Raw genomic sequence first — 23,265 nt, 5'->3', positions numbered from 1 at the left:
TTTATCTGCAGTTAGTTACACGAATTCAGATATGTATCTTTAATAACTTGTACTTATGCACAATCTACTTGTAATCTTGAGTTTTAAGTAATATGCATTAATAAACAGTACTTTACGCGTAAAAAGTGGTTTTTAAGAGTTTTTGTCAAATATTTTATAATATAGTATAGATATACTTTCTCCCTCATCCACATACACAATTTTCAACCAACCCAATCTAAAATAGCTTTTAATAAAAATTATGTATTTAATGTTTTATTATCTATAATCAAAATTTAATTTTGTACTCTTAAGTAACATATAAAAAATATTTCGTGTTTTAAAACTGTAATAATAAAAAAAATGTTTTGTATGTGAAAATATGTCACATTTAGAGACTATTTTTAAAGAATTTAAAAATTATGAATTTTGGTGTATTCTGTTTTTCTAATAAAAAATTAATTATACTTAGGTAAGTCTTATGAAAACTTTAAATTTATGAATGGATGTCATGAGGCAACACTTAAGAGGATTATGTTGACCAACCCATGGTCACACAACGAACCGATTATAGCATAATATTTTTTTTCTTTATTCACGATCTGGTTGGTCTAAACTCACCATTCAACATAGTCTTAAGAACATACTTTTCGTCATTGCAGGAAGAACTGGAAAGAACATAAGATGAATAAATGGCGAAGACGGCTGCTGCTGCTGAGACTAGCAGCCATTCAATCCTGCTGAACATTGCCATGTCAGCAGACACGCCGTGCTCGTGTTGTCGAGTGTTTTTGTCCGGTAAAGTTTCTTTTCGTAGTTACAGTTGTGAACACTGAGTAGGCCATTCATTCACATTTACAGATTTCTTTGTTAGGATCAATAATCACAAACATGATATACAGGAAACAAAAAATCAAGCATATAGTTCACCGAGTCTTGTCTGAATGATATATTGATTGATTACCTGACTTAAAAGTGTGATTATTAAGTTTCACTAATAAGAGATTACTATGTGTAATGCTCCACGTAGAGAACAACAGGTTGACCCAATAACTTTTAAATTTTAATTTTTCTTAAAACCATATTAGAAATTGTTGGTGGCCCACAACTTCGGGCTGTAAATCTCATTCTCTATCCATGTGGTGGATTGTCACCTCCCCCAATCCCACCCCACCCACCCAACTTAAATGAGCTCAAATCCCACTTTCCATCAATGTGGGACGAGTTGTCAGAAACTCCCCCTTTAAATTCTTGACGTTCTTATCAGGCCTACCAACATTCTCTTTGTTTATCGGTGATTTTGGATTCACTTGAAATGTTGCAAGCACCCCCTTCAGGGACTCATCATGCTCAATGAGATTTTCCTCACCATTCTTATGGTATAATGATCAGGATCAGTTTTGATACCATTTGCATCTCCCCAAGCCCAAAATAGGAGCTGACCCAATAGCTTATGATTTAACTTAAGAACCATGGTGGAAGTTATTGGTAGTCCACGGACTTGGGCTTACGAGAAACTCAAAATATCATTTTCTATTCATTTGGGACAAGTCATCACAACCCTACCCCACTTAAAAGAGCTCACAAATCCCACTTTCTGTCAACGTGGGACGAGTTGTCTCACTATGTGATTTATTTATGTTTGTATATTTACACATTGAATCCTCGTTAACACATGCCTATTACTAGTATCAAAACGATGCACTGTTAGTTTGTGATTCATGTCAGTTTGTACTTGAGCGGAGCAACTTGAGTATGCTGACAAGCTATATATAGTATATTCGGGTCGAGTATTAGTTGTCAGAGTTATATATCGACGATTATATGAATTGACTTAAACTAGTAGATATTGTAAATCAACGTATTCTTTACTTGCAAGATCCTAGTTATATTATATGTGTTCGAAAACAAACCAATGGGATTATAAAAGAATGATTAGAAAACGAAATAGGATGCGATTAATATCACTATCCTTAGAATAATATTAGCGTCTGTTGTTTTGCTAGTTGTGTTGGTATATAGATGCACAAGGTCTGATCCTTTCAAGCCCATTTTTCAGTAAGCAAAAAAAAGTCGGGACTTTTTCGTTCCCGGGTTCAGAATTTGAGGTTGAAAGACGCCACGGTTGGGCTTTTTCAGGCTTAATCGGGCCTTTTGAGCTTTTTTAGACCCGAATGTTTTTGGGCTGGGCCTTTAAAAAAGTTGGCATATCGGGCTCTATGGTCGGCCCTGGGCCTGGACTTGGACTTGCTAGGTCTAGGTTCTTTCGGACCCGGCTTCGGGCTTGGGCTATTTTGTGCATCTCTAGGTTAGTTTAGAGCATCTGCAACGGCTATGCAAAGATAGAAATTTTTGTGGTTTTAGAGATTTTTTTGCTCCAACAGGTATGGTATAATGTAAACTAAAATAGAGAAAAGAAAGAAAGAGAGGTGAAAATCTCCGAATTTTGAGAAATCTCTAAAACCAATGTATAATAGAGGGAAATAATACTTTAATCTTTCCCACCAATAAGAGGCATTGATTTAAATTTTAGGAGAAAAAATAATATTTTATTAAATATATTGAATATTTTAATAATATAATTAATGTTAGAATCTCTAAAATAGAGTAGCTGTTAGAGTTTGGAGTTTGGAGCTGGAGTTCAATGTTGTTTTTTCAGATATTTTAACTTTTGATACTTTGTTGTAAATAAAATATATCATAACTGTTGGAGATGAAAATACATCAGATTTATTTTCCTCCATAAACACCTTTTTAAGAGAAGTAAGAAAATGAGTCTTTTTTCTTCAAACACCTCTACATATTTATAGATTTCATAGTGACAGTAAATAACTATCATCTTTCATTATCCATAAATAATTAAATATGAATTTAGGGGCCGTTTACTCAAAAACTTACTCGGTAAGCGCTTACCGGTTAAATTTAACATTATCGTTTACCTTACCGGTTAAGATTTAGTCCATTAAAACGGCATTGTATGCAAAAATTTACCCGGTAAGCGCTAACCAGGTAAGAGCCATCGTTCTCACTTACCGGGTAAGACTCTCGGTCATTGCCTTCGCTCTTATCGGGTAAGATTCTTGGTCCTTGCCATATTAATTGGTTAAGGTAATATAACTTGGTAAGTGCTTATCCGGATAAGTGCCTAGTAAATGATCCCTGTAAAAAGAAATTATCCCAAAAAATTAATCACAATTAACCTTGCACATGCACCTCTTTCTAAGTATAGTCTATGATTCTTGTTTGTTCTAATTTTCATTCCATTTGATGATTCTTTTGGCTCTTTCTTCAGCACCAATGTCGCAGCCAACAAGTATGCTCTCAATGGCTAATACTAATAGTGGGCCCCACACGAACTCGAGCCGGTTCTTCATCGCTCTAATGCTAAATGACCGAATCTCAAAATCATGGGGTTTGAGGTCCTTGATCTCATGGAAAAGGTAAAGTTACTCGTATTTTTGTTTATAAGGGTGGTGCCTGATTGATTTGAACTTGGCTCCAAAGGTCAAAAGTGTCCCAGGTTCAAATCCAAGGAGGAACAAAAATCTTCTTGTAGCCACGGAGGTTCAAATGCGGTGACTCTTTGCTTTGTGCAAAGCAGGTGGTCGCCCTGAGATTAGTCGGCTCGCATAGCGGGTTGGATATCCAGGTTAATCGGAAAAAAAATCATTACTCCCTTTAGATGTTACACATGTTAGAACTCTGACAAGGGTTTTCTGTACTGATTCCAATAGGATATGGGAATCGGTAACCGGCATCGATTAGAATCAATCGTATTGCAATCCGTGTGTCCTGACGGCATTGGACTGAGAGCATCCACAATGGAAGAGCTTTTTCGACAAAAGTGGGCCCATAAACAAATGGGGAAAAGCTCTCCAAAAACCATTTGAAGAAGGGAATCTTCGGTCATGATCGTGTTTTCACGCATCAGATTTCTCTTTCCTATACATTTTATGAACCTTCTATCTAACAAATTCTTTTTATTTTCTATTATTTAATTGGATTCGATCTCCACCATTGGATCATGTTTATGAACCTTCTCAATAAGGGCATCTCCGGTCCCACCACCAGATCATCTTTATTATCTATAACCTATATATTCACATTGTACCTTGAAAATATAATAATATAAAGTACATGTATTAGATTTTTATACGTATTTATGATATTTAATAATATGATTAAATCAAAAATATATATGATAGTAGGCTCATTTTGAAGATATTAACTAGACGATTATAATTTATAATGATGTAACTTGTAAAAAAAAAAACATATTTTTAATGTATTTTAGTCAATATATGATTATAACGTTTATAATATAAGGTTGGATTCCGATGAAAATGAAAGTTAAGCTGAGAAGCGTAAGAAGATATCTTCATCCTTAGATGCACATTAGGATGGGAAACACTAAGATGAAATGTACCAATATGTACATGATCAATCCCTGTATGCATAATTCATTGGTGGTTCTGAGCTTATAGATGATTAAGGGTTTAGATCTCTTCTTATACTTCTTACCTTAACTCTTCTTCTTACACGATTCTTCGTTGGAAAGTGAAAAGGCAAATAATATAAAATAAATTAAATAAATAATTATAAAAATAAAAATAATAAAGCATTATAAGGTTACCCCTCTGTGGATACTATGGGTTTCTTTTGTCTGTCGTTTCTGACTATCAAAGAGATTTCAGGTATGTGAATTCTTACTCAAGTTCGTTCCCTAAACCCTAAGTTTGCGACAAAATTGAAGCTTTGTTGAGTTTTATGCATAAATTAGGGCGCCAAATTGCAAGAACCGCTGGATCGAGACGAAGGATTTCATTTCCAAAAGCGTAAAGGATTTCATCTTCTCGATCAATTTCAACTTGGCTTCTGTGAATAATCTAGGTATGTGCTACGATGATTTCCATATAAAAATGTGCTAAGTTAGATTGTTTCCACTTATAATTTCCACAACTTTACTGATTATGTTGTGATTTTTTCAATATTTATGCCCTTTCACCCTTGCTGAAACATGAATTAGGCAAAATGTTACATTTACACTTTTGATGCCAAAGGGAATAGAAGGTTTCCTATTTTTACTTTAATTGAAGCAGATTTTTAGGCTAGTGTACGGAGAGCCATCCACTTTTTTTGTGTGGATCACAACAGCAAGAACAGATCCTATTGAGTAGGGATGTGATGAGATTATAGAAAGTTGTATATGTAGTTGTAAACAGAACCAAACATATAAGGTTAATTCCATTGGTAGAAGTATTTAACCTTTTTAGGAACAATAATCAGAGGCCATCCTTTACCTGTTTTTTTTATTTGCATGAGTTTCTCTAATTTATGATATATCCAAGGATTCACTTAGGGCCTGTCTTTTAGCAGCTTAATGAGCTTCATGGGGCTCAAAGCTTATTTGGTTAGCTATACATGACTGTTTGGTAGTGGCTTAATGATATTGAAAGTGGCTTATTCAGTAAGCTTCTAGGGGGAGCTTTATGCAGAAAGCCAAGTTTCTTCCGAACCTCCCCCACCCAACTAAAAAACACGCTCCTTCCATTTATGAAAAAACCCTCCCAAACAAAAACTTTCTCAATTTATACAGACATATTAATACACATAGACAACTTTATCCATACAAGACTTGATGAAAAATCGACCAAGCAGCCCCTAATTGTCAAATGGATATTAAAGATAGTGGAAGGATGGAAAAATTGTCCTTAACTTCTAATATCTTGGGAAGGTATGTTGACTTAGCAAAACATTACTGAGAGCTACATTATAAAGTGAATTTTACTTTGACGTTATGGATTAAAAGTCCATTGTTTTGTTCTGTTGCAAGCAGTTTTGCAGCCTTTGTGTTCCACAAAGGTCCATAATTGAGCTCTCCGAATTAGCATTGGGTATATTTTATAATTAGTTGCTTTAACTTTATTTGGCATTTGTTTTGGTGATATATGTTTTCATGTAGAATACATTAGTTTTGTTTATCATGTTCAAGTTATTTATGAAGTTTGGTTATATTTTTCTTTACATGGAGTTGTCAAGTTTCAAGTTGATACGTCAAGGTTTATGTAGGATACATTCGTTTTGGGCAGGGACGGATCCGATGGAATAAAAATTATAGGATCGTGAAAAGTGTCACCATATCAATTTGTTCTGTGCCATCATATATATTTTGAAACTACAATGAGGACATAATAGAGTTGGTTTGCAAGGCTTTTCTTCCACTGTATATAGCCATTTTCTTAGTTTTTAGCTTTTAATTTCAGATTCATTATGTTTTTGAAAAAAATTGCAATAAAAAACTTGAACCCAGGACCTCACATATAAAAAAAGATGAACTAACCAATAGACCAATGATAATTTTGTGAAGAATATCCCTATATTTGTTTTTTGTTGTCGAATGGTGCCACCACTTAAAAAAATTCTAGGTCCGTCTCTGGTTTTGTGTTTTTTGCCTGATCACAATATGTGCTATGCCAAGGTTCAAGTTGATGATGTCAATTTTTGTTCAAGAGTTTTTATCATGTTTATAAAGTATATCATATTTTTAACAAGTAATGTGGTGTTTGTAATTTATATTTGCAAGGTAATGATAACAATTTGGTATTTATATTTGCCAAGTGATAATTGCAACTAATTTATTAATTTAGAACACTTATCAAACAATCATATTTTTAAAACATTAAATTATGCACCAGGTTAAAATGGTAATTTTTTGTTATTTAGATTATTCATCCATAATACTTATCAAACGGTCATTTTTCATTCTGCACTAAATCATACAGAGCCTCTTAATCATTTCATACCAAATCATTCAACATCTACCAAACAACCCCGAATGGAATGAGACTTGGAAGTTGTAGTAGTTGAAGAAGAATGGAAGAGGTAGGTCACAGGGTAAGAGAATTGATACAAAAGGAAGTGCACGATTGGGATTCGGAGGTGATGGTGAGTGCGAGATTCAAAGCTTTCAGTGGTCAGAGGTCTGATTGGGAATCACGGTACTACTTCTGGAGAGATTTGATCATCAAGATTGCTCGACATCTTCACATCTTCATTATTCGTCCTTCAGTGGTGCAATTCCTAATTCTCATTTTTAACCCAGGGTTATAGGGGAAACCTCAAACCTCCGTAATTGATGTCGGTTCTTGCTTTTCTCAAGGTTAAAAATGTCTGGTTCAACCACGGAGGCTTGACCCCTTTATGCCTTGACCATGTATTGGTTAGCTTCTTTCTTCTCTCGTTGGTATCTACCGTTTTTCTGTTTCTGGTGAACTGAAGTATTCATCATCACCATAGTTCTGCTTCCTTCCTCCAGCTTCAAATGTATAATGACGGGGACCTTTCATGTAGCAGCGATCTTATCGATCCAAAAAGTGGCCAACTCACCCAGATATTCCACAAAGTAAGACATTTGCTGCCCTTGCCTAAATCACCAATTCCATCTGAAGACGAGTTTATCGTTTCTACGCTCTTAGAGGTAAACCATAAATACCCGCTAGGAGTCAGGTTCACACGAGAACGGTAACCATATAAGAGAATAAGAAAACAATCGAATCACATGCGAGTTTACACTAAAATCACGTGTAAAATCACACGTGATTCATGCTACTTTGGCTGGGCCACGTCGCCCTCACACCTTTACATCGATCGTCAGTGTAAAATCACATGTGATTTGGCCATTTTGTGTTCTGTTACTGTTCTCGTTTGAAGCTCTCTCTACCTGCTGGTAGAACATGTCTTGGGTTAATGAATTCCATTATCTTTATCTATAAAGAAAAAAAAAACATGTCTTGCTTATGCTCTAATGATTCTACTCAACTCCTCTTTTACCAAGTATAGGAGAAATCTATGGAAGTTATCAAACTTTTACGTGACGATCACTGGACTTGTTCGTGCATTGTCACGATGAGCAAGTTCCAAGTGATTTGTGGAGGGCCAAAAGAAGCATCAGTGATCTTGAGCCATTTGTCTAAATGTGGGAAAGCAAAGTACCTTGCCATCAGACGGAAGGATCTTATAGAGGTACTGATATAGATCAAGTTGAAGTTCTTCTATTCCTTTTATATTGTTATTATTACAACCACCCACCACCACTACCTATCAAAGGTGCCAAATTGAGTGGCCCGTTATTGTGCTGGTGTGATCTTGGTAATTTTCAAGATTTTCATAACTTAGTAGGACCCACCTTCGGGCCTGGCTCGTTTGTTTTGGTCTGTCAAGCATGAGATCAGTTTGAACGGTACTTGAAGCTTATACTATGAGATTTCCTATAACAGGGTGTCAAATTCTCTCTTTCTCTCCAGACGGTCTCTGGTATTACAAGTCCAGATTATGATGTTCTGCACTTGATTTGGACAGCAGAGAAGCTCCAGCTACAACTTGATATGATCGATCAACGTCGGGAAAAGTAAGCATGCAAAGAAACATTAAGTTGTATGAACCACAACTATTTGGGCCTTGCATGCGGTTTACATCAATTAAACTTGTGGACATCTTATATTCATCTAAATGATGATAATAAGTTCACGTCACCTCTTTTTCATATTGTTTTGCAACGGTTTCCTCCCCAAATTCATTCAAGAAACAAATTATAGCGGTTTCCATAATGAAATATGTGATTGTGTAGGTCGAAAATGTTGGCTTTGGCTTCTCTAAAATCTGGGAACAAAATTAGTGCGTTGAGACAAGCAACAGAAATGAAGTTGGCCTCTGAAAGCAGAGAAAAATGTAATTTGCTTCTAATGCGAGTGGAGGAAGTCCTTAGAGCCATAGCAGATGCTCAAGATTCAAAACAGGTTTGTCCAATCTTTCGGTTTGGTGGTAAATTCAACATAGGGGCTGTTTGGTTGGTTTTCCATAAAGTCTTGTATGGATAATGTATGTGTGGATTAATCTGTCTGTTTAGATTGGGAATATTTTTGTATGGGAGGGTTTTTCATAGATGTAAGGGGCGTGTTCTTTAATTGGGAGGCGCAGGTTTAGATAAAAACTTGGCTTTTTGCATAAAGCTCCCCCTAGAAGCTTATTGAATAAGCCACTACCAAACTGTCATATAGCTGAGCGAATAAACAGTGAGTCCCATTAAGCTCATTAAGCTCCTAACAAACAGGCCCATAATATGATAACAGTTTCTAGCACTTGTATAAACCATACACTTTTGGGATTTGTTACTCTCTAATGGCAGGTTTTTGAAGCCATTCAAAGTGGCAGTAAAACAATAAAGGATAGGCAAATCACCATAGAAGAAGTTGAACTCTGCTTGGATGAACTTGATGAGACTATCAATTCACAGAAGCAAGTAGAAAAACTCTTAGGTATTTGAATTTTACTCTCTCTCTATTCACATGTGATTATAATTTTACTTGCTTTCTATTCACATGTGATTCTAAACCCACCCAAAAGCAGGATCTGGGGAGGGTGAGATGACTCAGTCTTGACATGTCATTCCATATCAAGAATTATTATCTTCTTCCTAACATGGGTTTGTTGTGTGGCTTTTCCAGGGTCAGTTTGGTCATATGAAGAATTTGATGAAGATCTTGAAGATGAGTTGGATAAACTAATGTTGGAAGAAAGTGGAAAGTCTGAATCAGATGGTGGCACAAGGGAACAGGAATCACTGAGTAAGAGCCTTTCAGATCTTAAGCTTTCAGATAATAATAATAATAATGTAGTAGTGACCAGGGGTGTTCAAAAACCCGACCCACCCAACCCAATTCAAAGCAAAAAAAAAAACAACCCGAAGCAGCCTGATGTCTAATTGAGTTGTAAAATCTTCAAATCTTAGGTATTGGGTTGGAATTGGGTCACGGTCATTTGAACCCAATATCTTTTTATTTCTTGGATTTAATATGATTGTTGAGTCTCTATTAACATGTAGACAATTGCATGGGTGCATACCCTGTTCATATACATATATTTTCAATCTTTTTTCCATTTTTATATATCTCCTTCGTAAATATGTTCAGTAGTTAAATATGAACATATATGTGCAAATTGAGAATGGTTGAATGTGGTATATTTAAAGAGTATGGATACATTAACGATGAATAACGGATAATGAGTAGAAAAAACAACATATGTAAAGTAACAAACATAGGGGAATATCTTGATATACCAAAGTATCAACTCGACTAACCCAACCAACTCGTATGGTTTGGGTTGGGTTGTGCTTTGGTTTGAGTTGGATTGAGATTTTTCAAACCCCAAATATTGGGTTGGGTTGTTCAAATGCCTTCAACTCGATCATCTCATTGCATGAGACAGAAACCCTAAATAATATATAAATCATTAATGAACAAAAGGTAAATTGGTTTCCAAACAAAACCATCTTTATGGTTGATCCTTTTTTTAATCAATAATAATTTAATACAAAGGTAAATTACACATTTGAATTTGGATACAATCTCTATTATTTCAAAATAAGAACACTTAATGGGCGTTTGGTTTGATGGAATGGTTTTGAGGGATTTTGATTTGGTTGAAGGATTTAGTCAAGTCAGCTGCATCTCATTGATGTTAATCTTCAATTAGGATTGATCTAAATGCGAAGAACCCTTCTTACCTTTTTTATCCATTCTCACTGGAGCCCAACCAAAAACTCATATACCTCTCCTTAAAATTGATAGCCAAACCAAAAATATGCGACACCTACCAACACGAGGTGACAATCAACCAAGATTGCATAAGTTTGGTCGCATGTACTAAGGAAAAAATTGGACTGAACGCTACACGATGTACCTCGCGACATAAGTCATGTGGCCAGTTGGCATAAAGTAACATGCGTGCCGATCATTTTTAGGCATTTGCTATTGGCTTTCAATTTACATCAATTTCAGCAACAAGATTATGTTGGTTTATTTTTTTTAATTATATAATATTTATATACGATAAATATAATAAATAAACTCATACACCCTCCTTACATTTGATGAGGTTTGAACTCCTGACTTTTTAGAAGGTCAAAGACTCACACGAGTCTTCTTCATTAAAGTTTCAAATCCCACTAAACATGGTTTCATCTCATAGCAACCTCACCTCTCTGGTATTTTTTAGATTGGATCATTGTGTTGTGAACATACATCTGCTATAAATATCTCTTCATCACTTCATAAATTTATAGGATAAAATATAAACATCTCTATTCAAACTATTTATGATCATCATGATCACATTTTTAACAGAGTTAGTGACTAGAGATCATTTTCAAAACAAAGTGCAAACCACAAGGATGATTTTTAGACTTGTCAAATTCAGGTCTCAGTGTCAAACTTTTCACTAAACCTCAAAGACAAGATTACAGTTTACTCTCTCTCTCTCTCTCTCTCTCTTCATATATATATATACTAGTTGTGTACCAGAGCAATGCGGTGGGAGCCATGAATTTTTAACGATTTTGAAGTTCTACTGGTTTTATAAGATAAGATTTAACGATGATATAGGATACACTTGGTCTTTACATATTAATACAATTTGAATAAATAAGAGTTATAGTTCCTATTACCGACTATCGATGAAAAAAATTGTATGACAATTTAAAATCCAATATATTTAAAATCCAACATATTTAAATGACTCCACAAATRTATTCGATTTACACCAAGAGCAAAGAACCAAGAAACTTGAGTTTTAAGATAAACACTCAAAACCAATAAAAAAACTACAAATTTGACAGATCATAAGCCATGAAAAGACAAAAAAAGATGAGTTTTAGAATAAAATTTCAACTGCTTACCCTATTTCTTGTCCAGAAACTCAGAAAGTTGAACTAATACATGTATATATATATTTCAAAAAAAAATCCAAGAACATATTAATTCAAAACATATTATACAGTGCAATTTGGACAGCATAACCCCAAAATATATATTATATATATACATAAATAACTATAAAAGTATAAATCGTAAATATTAAAAATATTTTTTCACAGTATATATAATATATAATAATATAATTAAGTAAAAAACTATTCAATATTAAACTCATTTCGAAGGTATTAGCGAGACGATTATAATGGTGTAACTTGTTAAAATAAAAATTTATTTTTTAAACATGTTTTAATTGATATACGATTATGTATGTTAATTTGATAAAAGTTTAAAATGAAACATTTAAAAGTAAAGGACGTAAAGTAAATTAATTAATTAATTATAGGAGTAGAAAGTGTAAATTTAAAATTATAATTTAAAAAAATCGGTTGTGAGAGGGTGAGTGTATGTGAGGAAAAGAAGGTTGAAAAGTGAAAAAGTGAGTATAAAAGGTATTTTGGTCATTTAGTATTTTAAGACTTTAAGACTTTTGTTAAATTTGTTTAATAATATAGTATAGATATATATGAAAAGGTTCATTTGAGAAATGGTAAATATTTGAGAAGTAAATAAGTGATCCTAGTCTTTTATATGGTCAACATTTGCGGTTTTGACTGTGAAGTACCGGATAATTTCTTGCAAGGATATGCAGAAGATGGAGGTGTAGTTTGGTAAATTTTACACATAGACGACAAACGTGTTCATATGTGAATCCATGTGATTCACATATAAATTGTACGTTCATATGTGAACCTGTTAATTAGTTCACATGTAGACTATTTAACTGATTCATATATGAACCCACATGTTCATATATGAATCAATTGATTAGTTCATATGTGAATCACACAAGTTCATATGTAAACCGAGTTTTTGTTTCACAATGTGTTCGTTTTACATGCACTCAGGTCGAGTTTAACCAGGTTGATTAGTTGTTTCACAACGTTTGTGCTGTCTTATCAACAAACGAATCGAAATCTCTTATTCTGTTATGGCGATAAAAGCCACCTAAATATCTTTTTTTATATCATTACACTAAACAAGAGCTAAAATAAATTTATGTATAGATTTTATCATTTTAAGAGGGTGATTAAATGCACCTCTATATATTGCTAAATGCACTTTTGTCTATAAATTTCATTCTCCCACACGTCAACATCAGAACCTCTGTTTTTACATTTTTAATGCATGAATTAACTTGGTTCTGACATATAGGGGTGCATATTGTAACACTCATGTTTTATCATGAAAAATGTTACATAATCTAAAACAAATTATCCATAAATACTTCAAAATGACGGTTAACCTAAAATCGTTTACAGCGGAAGACTTTAAAATAATAAATATGTAACTTAATGTTAACCCGTCCCATACCATATTGCATTACAAATTATTTTATGATAGATGTTTGAACATGAATTTTGTACTTAAATAGACTAGCAAGTCTATGTGTGTGTGTGTCCTTTTTCTTTGTCCAATCTGAAATCTTTTGTTTCTGAAATGCATATTGTAGTCAGCTTATAAAGCTTAGTGAGTCATGGTTTGCATGAATAAAAAACATTTCACATTATACATATCAACTTGTAAACTTTTCCCCAAATAATATGCATTTCCTGAAACAAGCAACGCTGAAATAAGATAAATCTCATAAACTGCCTAGTTGGGTATGGGTCGTTTTGTCACTACTATTCCCTGGATTGTCCGACCTGCACCTGTCTGGACACCCGTTACGGGGTTGTCGTAGTGGAAGAGAAGGTGGTCGGTCATGCTACTGATGGTAGCGACGACTACGACTAGCGGTGGTGATCACTAAAACAAATATCATATTAAAGTTATACATCAAATGAGAGTTAATTAGTAATATTTTAGTTTTATTTTCATTCTTATCCATCTTGTTCCACCTATTTGATGGAACACGAAAAAGTCTTTTTTATCCCACGTTGTCCCAGTTCTTGTCTCTGTCTCATGTAATCAAACATGAGACAGTGGATTATTTGTCTTGTCCCATGGCAGACTAAATGTGAGATAGTGAATTTTGTCCTGTGTTGTCCAATGTACCAAACGCACCCTTAAAGTGGATGAAACCAACATAGTTAAGATTTGTAAATTGTAAAACATAAAAATGAATATCAACGAATTACAAACCATATGGATGAAAACCAAAAAATTTAAACGATAGGGATGGAAATTGTAATTTTTACGAAACTATAGGGACGAAAACCGTAATTTACTATTGCTTGCTTAAAAGTGATTAATAATTAGTACTTGTTGAAAACCAGGCCGGTTGACTACCCACGAGCCGAATTTACGTGGGAGTTCGTACCCCCAAAATACCAACAGTGGCTTCTCCCTCACACTTCAATTATGGCGCTAAAATCACACTGATCAATTAGGGTTTTCAAGACCCCTTCTCGCATTTCCAACATCAAATTCCTTTCCTCCCATGGCTACTTCCAATGGAGATGGTCATAATAATAATCTCCAAGGAACGCCTATATCTTCAAACCCTAACCCTAAACCTAACAGCAAAGATCCCATCGCCCCCGTTGCCGGTGGCGATTTGTCGGGTAAATCGCCGAGCCCTCAAGACTTTATACTGTCAGTGGCTTTAAAACTTTCATCTCAGCCTTTACAGTATTCTGACCCTGATGTCTGGGGCGTACTCACTGCCATCTCTACGAAAGCCCGCCAACGCCGTCAGGTTTTGCCTTTTTGCTAACTTGATTATTTTATTTTTAAACCTTAATGTTTTTGCTTTGATTTCTTTGCTTAATCATGTTAGGAAATGCTCCTTGGTGAGAAACTTTTTGACTTCAAAACTGAGGTGAATTGTTTAAATTTCGTGATAATGTATGAAGGTTGTTGAATTTGTACAAATTCTATATCGATGTGTGATTAGTGAAGTGGATTTGACACCAAAATCGAAATGCATTATTTTTGGGGAAATCTAGAGTGCTTACATTTTCGTCTGGACATAATTACGCTATTACTCTGTTATAACCTTGATGTCTCAGTAATGGGTAGGTGTATTGAACTTGTTTACTCAATTGAACATGGTTGGAAGTAATTTTGTAGCAATTACATTTCGTTGATGAAGTTACCTGATAATAATACTGATAAAGCAGGGAATAAATATGCTTCTGACAAGTGATGAGCATGTGATTGGCCGAACTGTAGCTGATACACGGTTCCAGATTTTGTCAAATCAAATTAGCCAACATCATTGCAAAGTATATAGGAAGAAGGTTTCTTCAGAAGATGCAGAGGGTCAATCCAGACTCTTTAATTGTGGCTTCTTGAGAGATACTAGGTTTTTGCCCTCTTAAGTAAATGGAGCTTGTTTGATAAACTTTGGATTATGAAATTGATTTTTTCACTTTGTTAACCGTCTACAGCACAAATGGAACGTTTCTCAACTGGGAAAAGTTAAACAAGAACAGCCCCGAGTCTAAATTACATCATGGAGATATCATATCATTTGCTGCACCTCCTCAACATGGTAAATTCTTTTGGAACTTCTTGGTTTTTTGTCTTTTGGAACCTTGATGCTTTTTTATCCAAATAAATAATCCCCTTGTGATAACAGAACTTGCTTATGCGTTTGTGTTCCGAGAAGTTCTCAAACCTACTTCAGGGACCGAAAGTTCGCCTCTAAAAAGAAAAGCGGGTATGTGCTTGATATTTTTTGTTATATGAATCCTCTTACTAACATATTAATCATCATTGTTCTGTTTGTCAACATGTATGAAATGGTCTCCACTTTTAGATTACAAAACTAGAATGATACTGTTATAGCACAGTAAAACCATGTCGAGTAGGGCAGTTTGCCTTCTGTTTTCTTTGAAATTCACATGTTCGGTAGTTTTCTGTGTTAACTTTCTCAAAGCATTTAGATAATGTTACTTGAAGGATCATTTGGTCTTGCTATTGATATAAATCCATTTGTCAACAATGATATCAATATATTTTATCTATCTGTTGATACCAATTACCTTTGGAGGGATTGTCATCTCAAGATGAAAAATCAACATTCAATTCTGTGATCCCTTGTATTGTCATTCTTAAGTATACCATCATTCTAGAAGATCTCTCTCTACTTCTGAACTTAATTTGTTTGTTGTACGAAGATGAGTTTGGATCTGAAACCAAAAGGCTTAGAGGAATTGGTATTGGTGCTTCAGAAGGTCCTATTTCGCTTGATGATTTCCGGAGCCTTCAGCGGTCAAACACGGTATTCTTATTTTGAACATTGATTCGCGTGTAGATTATGATTGATGAAATAGATCCTTTGGCTCATATCTTCTAGTCCACTTGTATCTCCATGTAGGAATTAAGGAAGCAATTGGAAGATCAAGTTGCAACCATTGACCAATTGCGCAATGAACACCGTGCAGTGATCGAGCTTCATGAAGTTGTATGTTCAGCATACTTATTGGGCCTTTATGTTCTCTATCTCATGCTCTCTATCTCATGCAACTTACATGCATGTGTTTTTTATTGGTTGTATTTGGGTTGCGGTGTTGACTTGATTATGTGTTGTCTAGTGGGCTAAACCTCTTGTTTCTTCTATTTGCTCTCTTGTTTCTTTTATATTTTGTTTTGCATGTAGGGGATCTTCACAGAAACATTCTCTCTACTCCAAGCCTTGGGGTAAAGGAAACTTTGCACATATCCTACCCCTGGACCCTACCACTTTGTGATTTATTGGGCTTGTTTGGTTTGTTTTGGTTTTCAGTAGACAAAACCTGAAAGGCTATTTGTTTTCATATTTTGTTATGCATTCTTTAGGAAAAAGGCCCTTCACTATTTAGTTAAGTGAAAAAATAAGAAAATTTTGCACACATTCACAAACTTTATACTTAACGTTAATGGCCGATTAGGTTATAGCTTGTTAAGCTAGTTTGAAGCCTGGGTCAACAAATCATATGGCGTCTGTTTAGACAAAGCAGTTCTTTTGAATTGCTCAAGTTCTTCAAGTAGAGCTTTGCTATTGGTTTGGTTGATGTGGTCTGCAAGATTTACTGTTTCAGAAGCCAGCTGATTTCTTTATTGGTTGTATAGCTGCTGGTGTCTGTTCTATAGATTTGCTCATTTTTCACTTTTTAAGATTTGTCCCAAAACATCATTTTCACTTCCATTGTTACCTCTTTCTTATTCTGTTCTCTTGGCTATTGTCTTAATTGACTTCCCTCTTTCATATTTTCAGGAAAAGAAAAACTTAAAAGAGTCCATTTCTAAAACTTATGTAGATGAGCTCAAGGAGGCACGCAATATGTTTGAAGCAAAGCAGAAGGAATTAGTTGAAGTCAATAAAATAACTTCTGAACAAAAACGTGCTATGGTGGACCTCAATGAAAGACTTGATGCATCTTTGCAGTCTTGTACTGAAGCAAATGAAATAATCACTAGGTGAGTTAAAATTTCAATATGTATCTATTTAAATATGTAATATTTTTCTTGGTGCCATGCAACTTCCAAAAAGTCTAATGTGTGCCCACTTAAATCATGTACTTGGGAGGTTTCTTTGTTATGGAGAAGTATAATATTTGAACTAAATGCATTTTTATATTTACTTTCGATGATTAAGGAAATGTCCAGTTAATTATCTCTTATTGATATTATTTAGAAAGGGTTATGAATTACATTACCAATTTAAAGTCCTACTTGCTAAATACGTACGGTAATAGATGACTTGAACTCCAAAGTTACCACCATATATTAATGAGGAATACCATCCCTGTGGTTACGATATCAATGGTACAATGGTGATGTAAAATCTGCTAAACCACTTTTTTGTATATATATTTTGGATGCTCAAAAGTCAAAATGGACGCTGTTTTGGATTTTAAAAGTGTTACCCTAATAAGAAGGCATGGGAGATTGCTATTTTTGTTTCAGAGCTCCTCATCTTTGTTGGAATAAAACCGTCTTCTTTCTGAAAGAATTAAGAATTCTTGTTCTAACCAAAATCCTTATGATTGTTGTTCTCTTGAATGAGGAGCTGAATCAACCATGATGTTGCTGATATAACAAGTTACTATGTTGCATAATCTACATTAAATCTGTAAATGCTGCAAATTTGAGGAAGCATATTAAATTACTTATTTTATCTCTTTAGCCAGAATGCATCCATAAGTGAACTCAAGATGCTTCTAGATGAAGAGAGAGATCAAAGAAAAGACGATCGAGAGAAGGCTGTGGCAAACTTGACAGCCTCAATTCAAAGGGTTAAAGCAGAAGCTCAGGAGGAATTGAAGCGGCTCTCAGATGCTTCTCTTAGAAGAGAAAATGAACAGCAAGAAATTATAAATAAGCTTCAGGTTTGAGAATGGTTTTGTCTGATCATGGAATTTTTTTGTTTGTCTCAACACAATATAAAACAATTAAATATTAATGTTCATGTTTTCAGGAATCAGAGAAAGAAAGGTGTTCATTGGTGGAGACTTTGAGATCCAAATTGGTAAATTCTACCACCACTTGTACCATGTTGTGAGCATTGATTGGCTAGTTCTTTAACACTTTATATTTGATCTTCTCTTGGTTCTACAACAGGAAGACACTAGGCAGAAACTGGTTGGCTCGGATAATAAGGTCCGACAGCTTGAATCCCAGTTTTCTCAAGAGCAACGGGTTTCTTCCATTGCTAAAAGAGTATGAACACCTCCTAACACTCCTGCTAAAATATAAATTAGATTTAATCACTAAAATAGCCAATTTCGGAGAGGACCATCACAAAATGACCCACTTTTTCCAAGCTAGCACAAAACAGCCAACTTTCGCAACAAAAAAAGTTGCACACACCCTTACTTTTGCTAAATGTCCTTTTTTTTAGCATATTTTACTTTTTTGTGGGCCCATTTCTCAAAAAGCATTCGCAAAATAAGCAACTTATTGCAAAACATTTCGCAAAATAAGCAACTTTTTGCAAAATAAGAACTTGCGACGGGATTGTGCGAAAAATCTCGGAAATTGAAAAAAACTGACCAAAAGTAAACAAAGGTTTTGCGAAATTGGTGGTTGTATTCTAATTTGGAAAAAGCAGGTCATTTTGTGGTTGGTCCATTTCAAAATTGGCTATTTTCGTATCATCATAGAATTTCATGTTATATCTAGTTGACTCTGTATGAAGTGGTTTTTGATTGTACATTCTGTGATTATGCATTCGCAGAAGGTACAAGAGCTTGAGCATGAAACTAGCAGACTGAGAAAAGAACTTGAGAGCGAAAAGGTAGGGATGGCTGTACATTTCTTCCCCATTATCTTCTTAGGATGTTTTTTGCTTCAGTACTTTCAATCGACCCATCAAGAACCTTAGATGAGTGTCCTTTTTATGAGTTCTATGTGACAATTCTTTTAGTTTACTTTCTCATTGCTTTTGTATGTAAGACATGCTGCCTACAATGCTTCATAGTATTTGCTTCAAACCATTATATAATTTGATTAGACCATAGTGAATCAACCAACCCATCAAGGGTAAAATTGTCATTTAGTTAATTAAAAAGTATATGGATTACACATTTCTAAAACTGCTGTCTTTTTTCATTGTGGACTATATTTTGGGACGGAAGGTTTGTGCAAATTATGGTAGTCTTTTGGGCCAAAGCCTTGAATTGAGGTTTCGTCTTTGTGTTTAGCAGGCAGCTAGGGAAGAAGCCTGGTCTAAGGTTTCCGCTCTTGAACTTGAAATTAATGCTGCAATGCGGGATCTTGAATATGAAAAACGTAGGCTCAAAGCTGCCAGGGAAAGGATAATGCTTCGGTAAGAATTCTAAACTCTGATTGTAATGCAATTTTGTCATTTTACTGAATATTATGAACTTTTGAGTTTCATAGTAGTATTCTGTCGTAAGCTTTGCATGACATGAAGTAAACTATCCGCCTTTTTTGGTATAAGAAATTTGGGTTCATTTACGTCCATCCAACGAAAATAGTAACCTCTTGCGAGATGCATAACTTAGGGAAGGTTTGATCATTTAATTGGTTACCCACACTAAACCAACCAAACGAACCCAATACTTCTGACCGTTAGATGGGGTAGTGGTCAGGTCTTACTACATCTTACCATCCTCAGACCCCAGGTTCAGGTGCGATATACTGGGTTCGTTGGTTCGATTTAGTTCTTATGTAAAATTGTAAATAGTTCTCCCATTATGGGGCTTTAATCCTTTTTGGGTTTGTTCTTAGATCAGGCCTTTGGTTGTTTATATTACAAGGTTTGTATGTAGGGAAACTCAGCTCCGGGCCTTCTATTCAACAACGGAGGAGATCTCTAGTTTATTTGCAAAGCAGCAGGAACAGTTAAAGTCTATGCAAAGGACACTAGAAGATGAAGAAAATTATGAGAATATATCAGTCGATATTAATCCTAATACCGATAATGGCAATCATATTGGTTCTCTCCACCAAACCAAAGAACCAATTGGCTCTCAATGCAGTGGCGGCGTAAAGGCATCCGAATCAACCACTTCCACCAAGCCGCAAGGCGAAAATCAAGCGGAAACATCAAGTGACGAAGCCAGCGTGACCGAGAAACACGACTGTGATGTCCGGAATCAAGAAACTTGCGAAGAAACACAGGAAGCGGAATTCGGAAGTTTCGATCCAGGTGCTAAAGGTGCGTTTGGATCTGATATCGAGGGCGTGAATACCGCACCGATTGGAACCGAACAAGTTCTCGAGACTGAAACGCAGGGACTTGATCAGAATATTGATTTGAATAAATTAGCTGGTGATACAATGATGATTGATGATGGTGGTGAAAGGGTTAAAATCGATGGCAGTGAGAATTTGCACCAACCGAAAGACCCAATTGAAGAAGATACTGAAGCTGGAGATACCATCAGAACGGGAGATCTTTTGGCATCGGAGGTTGCAGGGAGTTGGGCTTGCAGCACGGCTCCTTCGTGCCATGGAGAGAATGAATCTCCGGGAAGTGGCGGTGGCTATGATAAGGGTACACGCGGTGGTGGCAGCGGTGGTGGAATGTTACACGATTCTGCTAGTATTGCTGCTGAGAGCCAAACTGGTGTCGGAAGGAACCCAGAGCATGAAGCGCTTACGAAAATGATCGGGATCGTTGCTCCGGAATTGAAGGACCGGTTTTGTGGCACTATAGGGAGTGATAGCGAGAAAGGGGTTGCATCGAACTCGGATACGGAAGATTGCACTGATGACGATGGCGGTGAATCCGATACCGAGACCCGGGGTCATGATCGTCCATCGAATAATGATCATAAAGCTGTTGATGCGATGGACGAGGATGATGACGATGATGAGGAAGCAACCCAGCAAGATTCTGGGTAAAACTGCATCAATGGATTCATGTAAAGGTACATATTTACTTTAATTTATATTTAGTGTAACAAAAATCAAAGTTCCAAAATTTAATATTTAATCTAACAAAATTCAGTTTATTTTTATGTTGTTCCATATTTTGACTGGTAACCTGTTTGATCTTGTAACATTTGATAACGTGGATGTCAACTATATTTTCCATCGTAACTCTTTCGTAAATTTTTTACGGTTATCACCGTCAGATTAGCAGTTTACTGGTTAAAATGGGTGCAAAATCGGAAATTTTGAAATTTCACTCATTTTGACTGTTAACCTGTTGATCTTGTAACATAGATGACGTGGATGTCCAGTTTATTGTCCATCGTAACTCTTTTGTAAATGGTTATTGTCCCTGTCATATAGTCATATTAGCAGGTTACGGTCAAAATGGGTGCAAAATAGGAAATTTTGTAATTTTACTCATTTTCAACAGTGTTGGTCTTGTAACGTTTGATGACGGGGATGTCAAGATTATTGTCCATTGTAACTATTTCGTAAAGCTTTTGTAAATGATTATCCACGTCATATTAGCAGGTTACCGGTTTAAATGGGTGCAAAATAGGAAATTCTGAAATTTCTCATTTTTGACGGCAACCTGTTGATCTTGTAACATCTGATGACATGGATGTCAAGTTTATTGTCCATTGTAACTATTTCGTAAACCTTTTGTAAACGATTATCCACGTCATATTAGCAGGTTATCAATCAAAACAGGTAAATTTTTTTACTCATTTTGACCGATAACTTGTTGATCTTGTAACATTTGATTACAAAAATGTCAAGTTTATTGTCCATTGTAATTATTTTGTAGACCTTTTGTAAAAGGTTCTCTACTTCATATCTGCACGTTACCGGTTAAAATGGGTACACAAAAGTTTTACCCATATTGACCCGTGATTTGATGATCTTGTAATTTGATGACGTGGATGTCTAGTTTACCATCGCTTCATTGTAACCCTTACGTAAGTAGACATCCACGTCACTAAATGTTACAAGATGAGCAGGTTATCGGTCAAAATAAGTACAAAATAGAAAACAGAAACTTCGAACATAATATTTGTACACTAAACTGGGACTAAACCAAATCTCTGTTACATTTTGAAGCATTTTGTAATGTAAACCCTGTGACCGAACTGAATCATGTGGCATGGTTCGCTTTGAAGGTTTTTGTGGTCGATTTGGTTACGGAAGTGGGAACCGGTTGAGTGATTTGATCCGTGATGCTAGCGAAAATTTGAGCCAAACCGAACCGAAACGGACTGCTGGGTCAAGATGCTGGTCATCTGTGGTGTAATTAATGTAACGAATCGACCAAAGATCAGGGGGTTCATGGTATTTATTTAGAAGTTTGATTTTGTAGCCTTTTAGATTTGAAATATTCACTTTACACCCCGTGTTTTGTGATTATTCTTTGTATGCTTGTAAATATGGAGGTTAGAGAAATTTTATTTTTAAGAAATATTACATTAGTTTTTTTCTCGATAACATACGGAAATCTTCCGATGCACGATTCACGTATAAAACGGAAAACAACGATGAAATTCGTTTGTTTTTTGTTTGGTTTTTAACTGGTAAGCTACATATGCATGCATCTTTGTTCGTACTCGATGTTATCCAACCTGCAAACATTTTTCGATATCTTATGCTTATACGAGATAAGATGAGGTGGAACTTCGTTAATTATAGATACAATTGAAATAGAATCAAGCAACTAAAACGGTAGATGTAAATCGTATGAAGTGTTATCATCTCGTTCTTAAAACAGATCTATAGTATAGCATGTAAGGTAAAACGTATGCAAACCTGATTATTGCTTAATAGAACGGTTGTACAAAGACTAGCTAGTACATGGTGAAGATAGGAAGAAAAAAGAGTAGGTAAATTAATAAGGGTAAATTGCATGAAAAAAGTAACGTACTTTAACTTAATTCTTATTTTGAGTAATGTATTTTCAAAACTTCTAACTGGATGAAGCATAAACCAGTTACCATGCTGATGTGGCGAGTGATGAGATGAAATTGGGTTGAATAACAAATAATACTGAGTTAGATACCACATTGCTTGCCACATCAGCATGATAACCGGTTAATGTTTCAACCGGTTATCCGGATACTTAAATGTTTAAAATTTTACATTTCAGGTA

At 35.2% G+C, this 23,265-nt stretch overlaps 2 protein-coding genes and 1 long non-coding RNA gene across 20 annotated transcripts in view; all 3 read left to right on the top strand.

Annotated features, from left to right (window-relative positions):
- The window catches only part of LOC112529817, a 4,104-nt gene extending 691 nt beyond the window's left edge, over nucleotides 1–3,413 (top strand). The window contains exons 2-3 of the long non-coding RNA XR_003070951.1: nucleotides 642–777; nucleotides 3,272–3,413. This is a non-coding gene — a long non-coding RNA (uncharacterized LOC112529817). The remainder of the gene's footprint in view (nucleotides 1–641; nucleotides 778–3,271) is intronic.
- A 1,216-nt stretch (nucleotides 3,414–4,629) lies between these two features.
- Nucleotides 4,630–9,913, top strand: LOC112499655 (charged multivesicular body protein 7). Of its 10 annotated transcripts, XM_025102969.1 has the most exons (10): nucleotides 4,630–4,673; nucleotides 4,760–4,869; nucleotides 6,762–7,050; nucleotides 7,139–7,198; nucleotides 7,295–7,456; nucleotides 7,819–8,001; nucleotides 8,256–8,386; nucleotides 8,606–8,774; nucleotides 9,164–9,293; nucleotides 9,483–9,913. In XM_025102969.1, exons 3-10 carry the CDS (start codon nucleotides 6,853–6,855, stop codon nucleotides 9,737–9,739), a joined length of 1,290 nt encoding a protein of 429 aa, XP_024958737.1. In that variant the 5' UTR covers nucleotides 4,630–4,673; nucleotides 4,760–4,869; nucleotides 6,762–6,852; the 3' UTR covers nucleotides 9,740–9,913. The 10 variants fall into 10 exon arrangements, with proteins under 10 accessions (XP_024958737.1, XP_024958739.1, XP_024958741.1 ...); XM_025102971.1 differs by lacking the exon at nucleotides 4,630–4,673 and having other exon boundaries at nucleotides 4,683–4,869; nucleotides 6,795–7,050; XM_025102973.1 differs by lacking the exon at nucleotides 4,630–4,673 and having other exon boundaries at nucleotides 4,683–4,869; nucleotides 7,295–7,381.
- A 4,203-nt stretch (nucleotides 9,914–14,116) lies between these two features.
- On the top strand, nucleotides 14,117–22,699 carry LOC112529691 (myosin-11). 9 transcript variants are annotated; one of them, XM_025141034.1, is made up of 14 exons: nucleotides 14,117–14,490; nucleotides 14,912–15,099; nucleotides 15,185–15,288; nucleotides 15,376–15,456; nucleotides 15,917–16,020; nucleotides 16,117–16,203; nucleotides 16,996–17,198; nucleotides 17,908–18,109; nucleotides 18,199–18,249; nucleotides 18,342–18,440; nucleotides 18,958–19,017; nucleotides 19,424–19,548; nucleotides 20,003–21,118; nucleotides 22,227–22,699. In XM_025141034.1, the coding sequence occupies exons 1-13, from the start codon at nucleotides 14,233–14,235 to the stop codon at nucleotides 21,090–21,092; spliced, it is 2,652 nt and encodes an 883-aa protein (XP_024996802.1). In that variant the 5' UTR covers nucleotides 14,117–14,232; the 3' UTR covers nucleotides 21,093–21,118; nucleotides 22,227–22,699. The 9 variants fall into 9 exon arrangements, with proteins under 9 accessions (XP_024996802.1, XP_024996804.1, XP_024996805.1 ...); XM_025141036.1 differs by having other exon boundaries at nucleotides 19,427–19,548; nucleotides 22,286–22,698; XM_025141037.1 differs by having other exon boundaries at nucleotides 20,015–21,118; nucleotides 22,286–22,698.
- The last annotated feature ends 566 nt before the right edge of the window (nucleotides 22,700–23,265 follow it).

This window comes from Cynara cardunculus (assembly GCF_001531365.2).
Source record: "Cynara cardunculus var. scolymus isolate 2C chromosome LG 16, CcrdV1, whole genome shotgun sequence".
In the NCBI taxonomy this organism is placed as follows: domain Eukaryota; kingdom Viridiplantae; phylum Streptophyta; class Magnoliopsida; order Asterales; family Asteraceae; genus Cynara; species Cynara cardunculus.
This window is presented reverse-complemented; position numbering and strand designations above follow the sequence as displayed.

What these genes read in the sequence shown, in the direction of transcription:
- LOC112499655 (XM_025102969.1), top strand. Translation starts at nt 6,853, where the DNA reads ATGGAAGAGGTAGGTCACAGGGTAAGAGAATTGATACAAAAGGAAGTG. An exon ending in TATGCCTTGACCATGTATTG is followed by an intron (nt 7,199 to 7,294) that starts GTTAGCTTCTTT and finishes TCCTTCCTCCAG; the next exon opens with CTTCAAATGTATAATGACGG. An exon ending in GACGGAAGGATCTTATAGAG is followed by an intron (nt 8,002 to 8,255) that starts GTACTGATATAG and finishes TTCCTATAACAG; the next exon opens with GGTGTCAAATTCTCTCTTTC.
- LOC112529691 (XM_025141034.1), top strand. Translation starts at nt 14,233, where the DNA reads ATGGCTACTTCCAATGGAGATGGTCATAATAATAATCTCCAAGGAACG. An exon ending in AAGCCCGCCAACGCCGTCAG is followed by an intron (nt 14,491 to 14,911) that starts GTTTTGCCTTTT and finishes ATACTGATAAAG; the next exon opens with CAGGGAATAAATATGCTTCT. An exon ending in AAATTATAAATAAGCTTCAG is followed by an intron (nt 18,110 to 18,198) that starts GTTTGAGAATGG and finishes TCATGTTTTCAG; the next exon opens with GAATCAGAGAAAGAAAGGTG.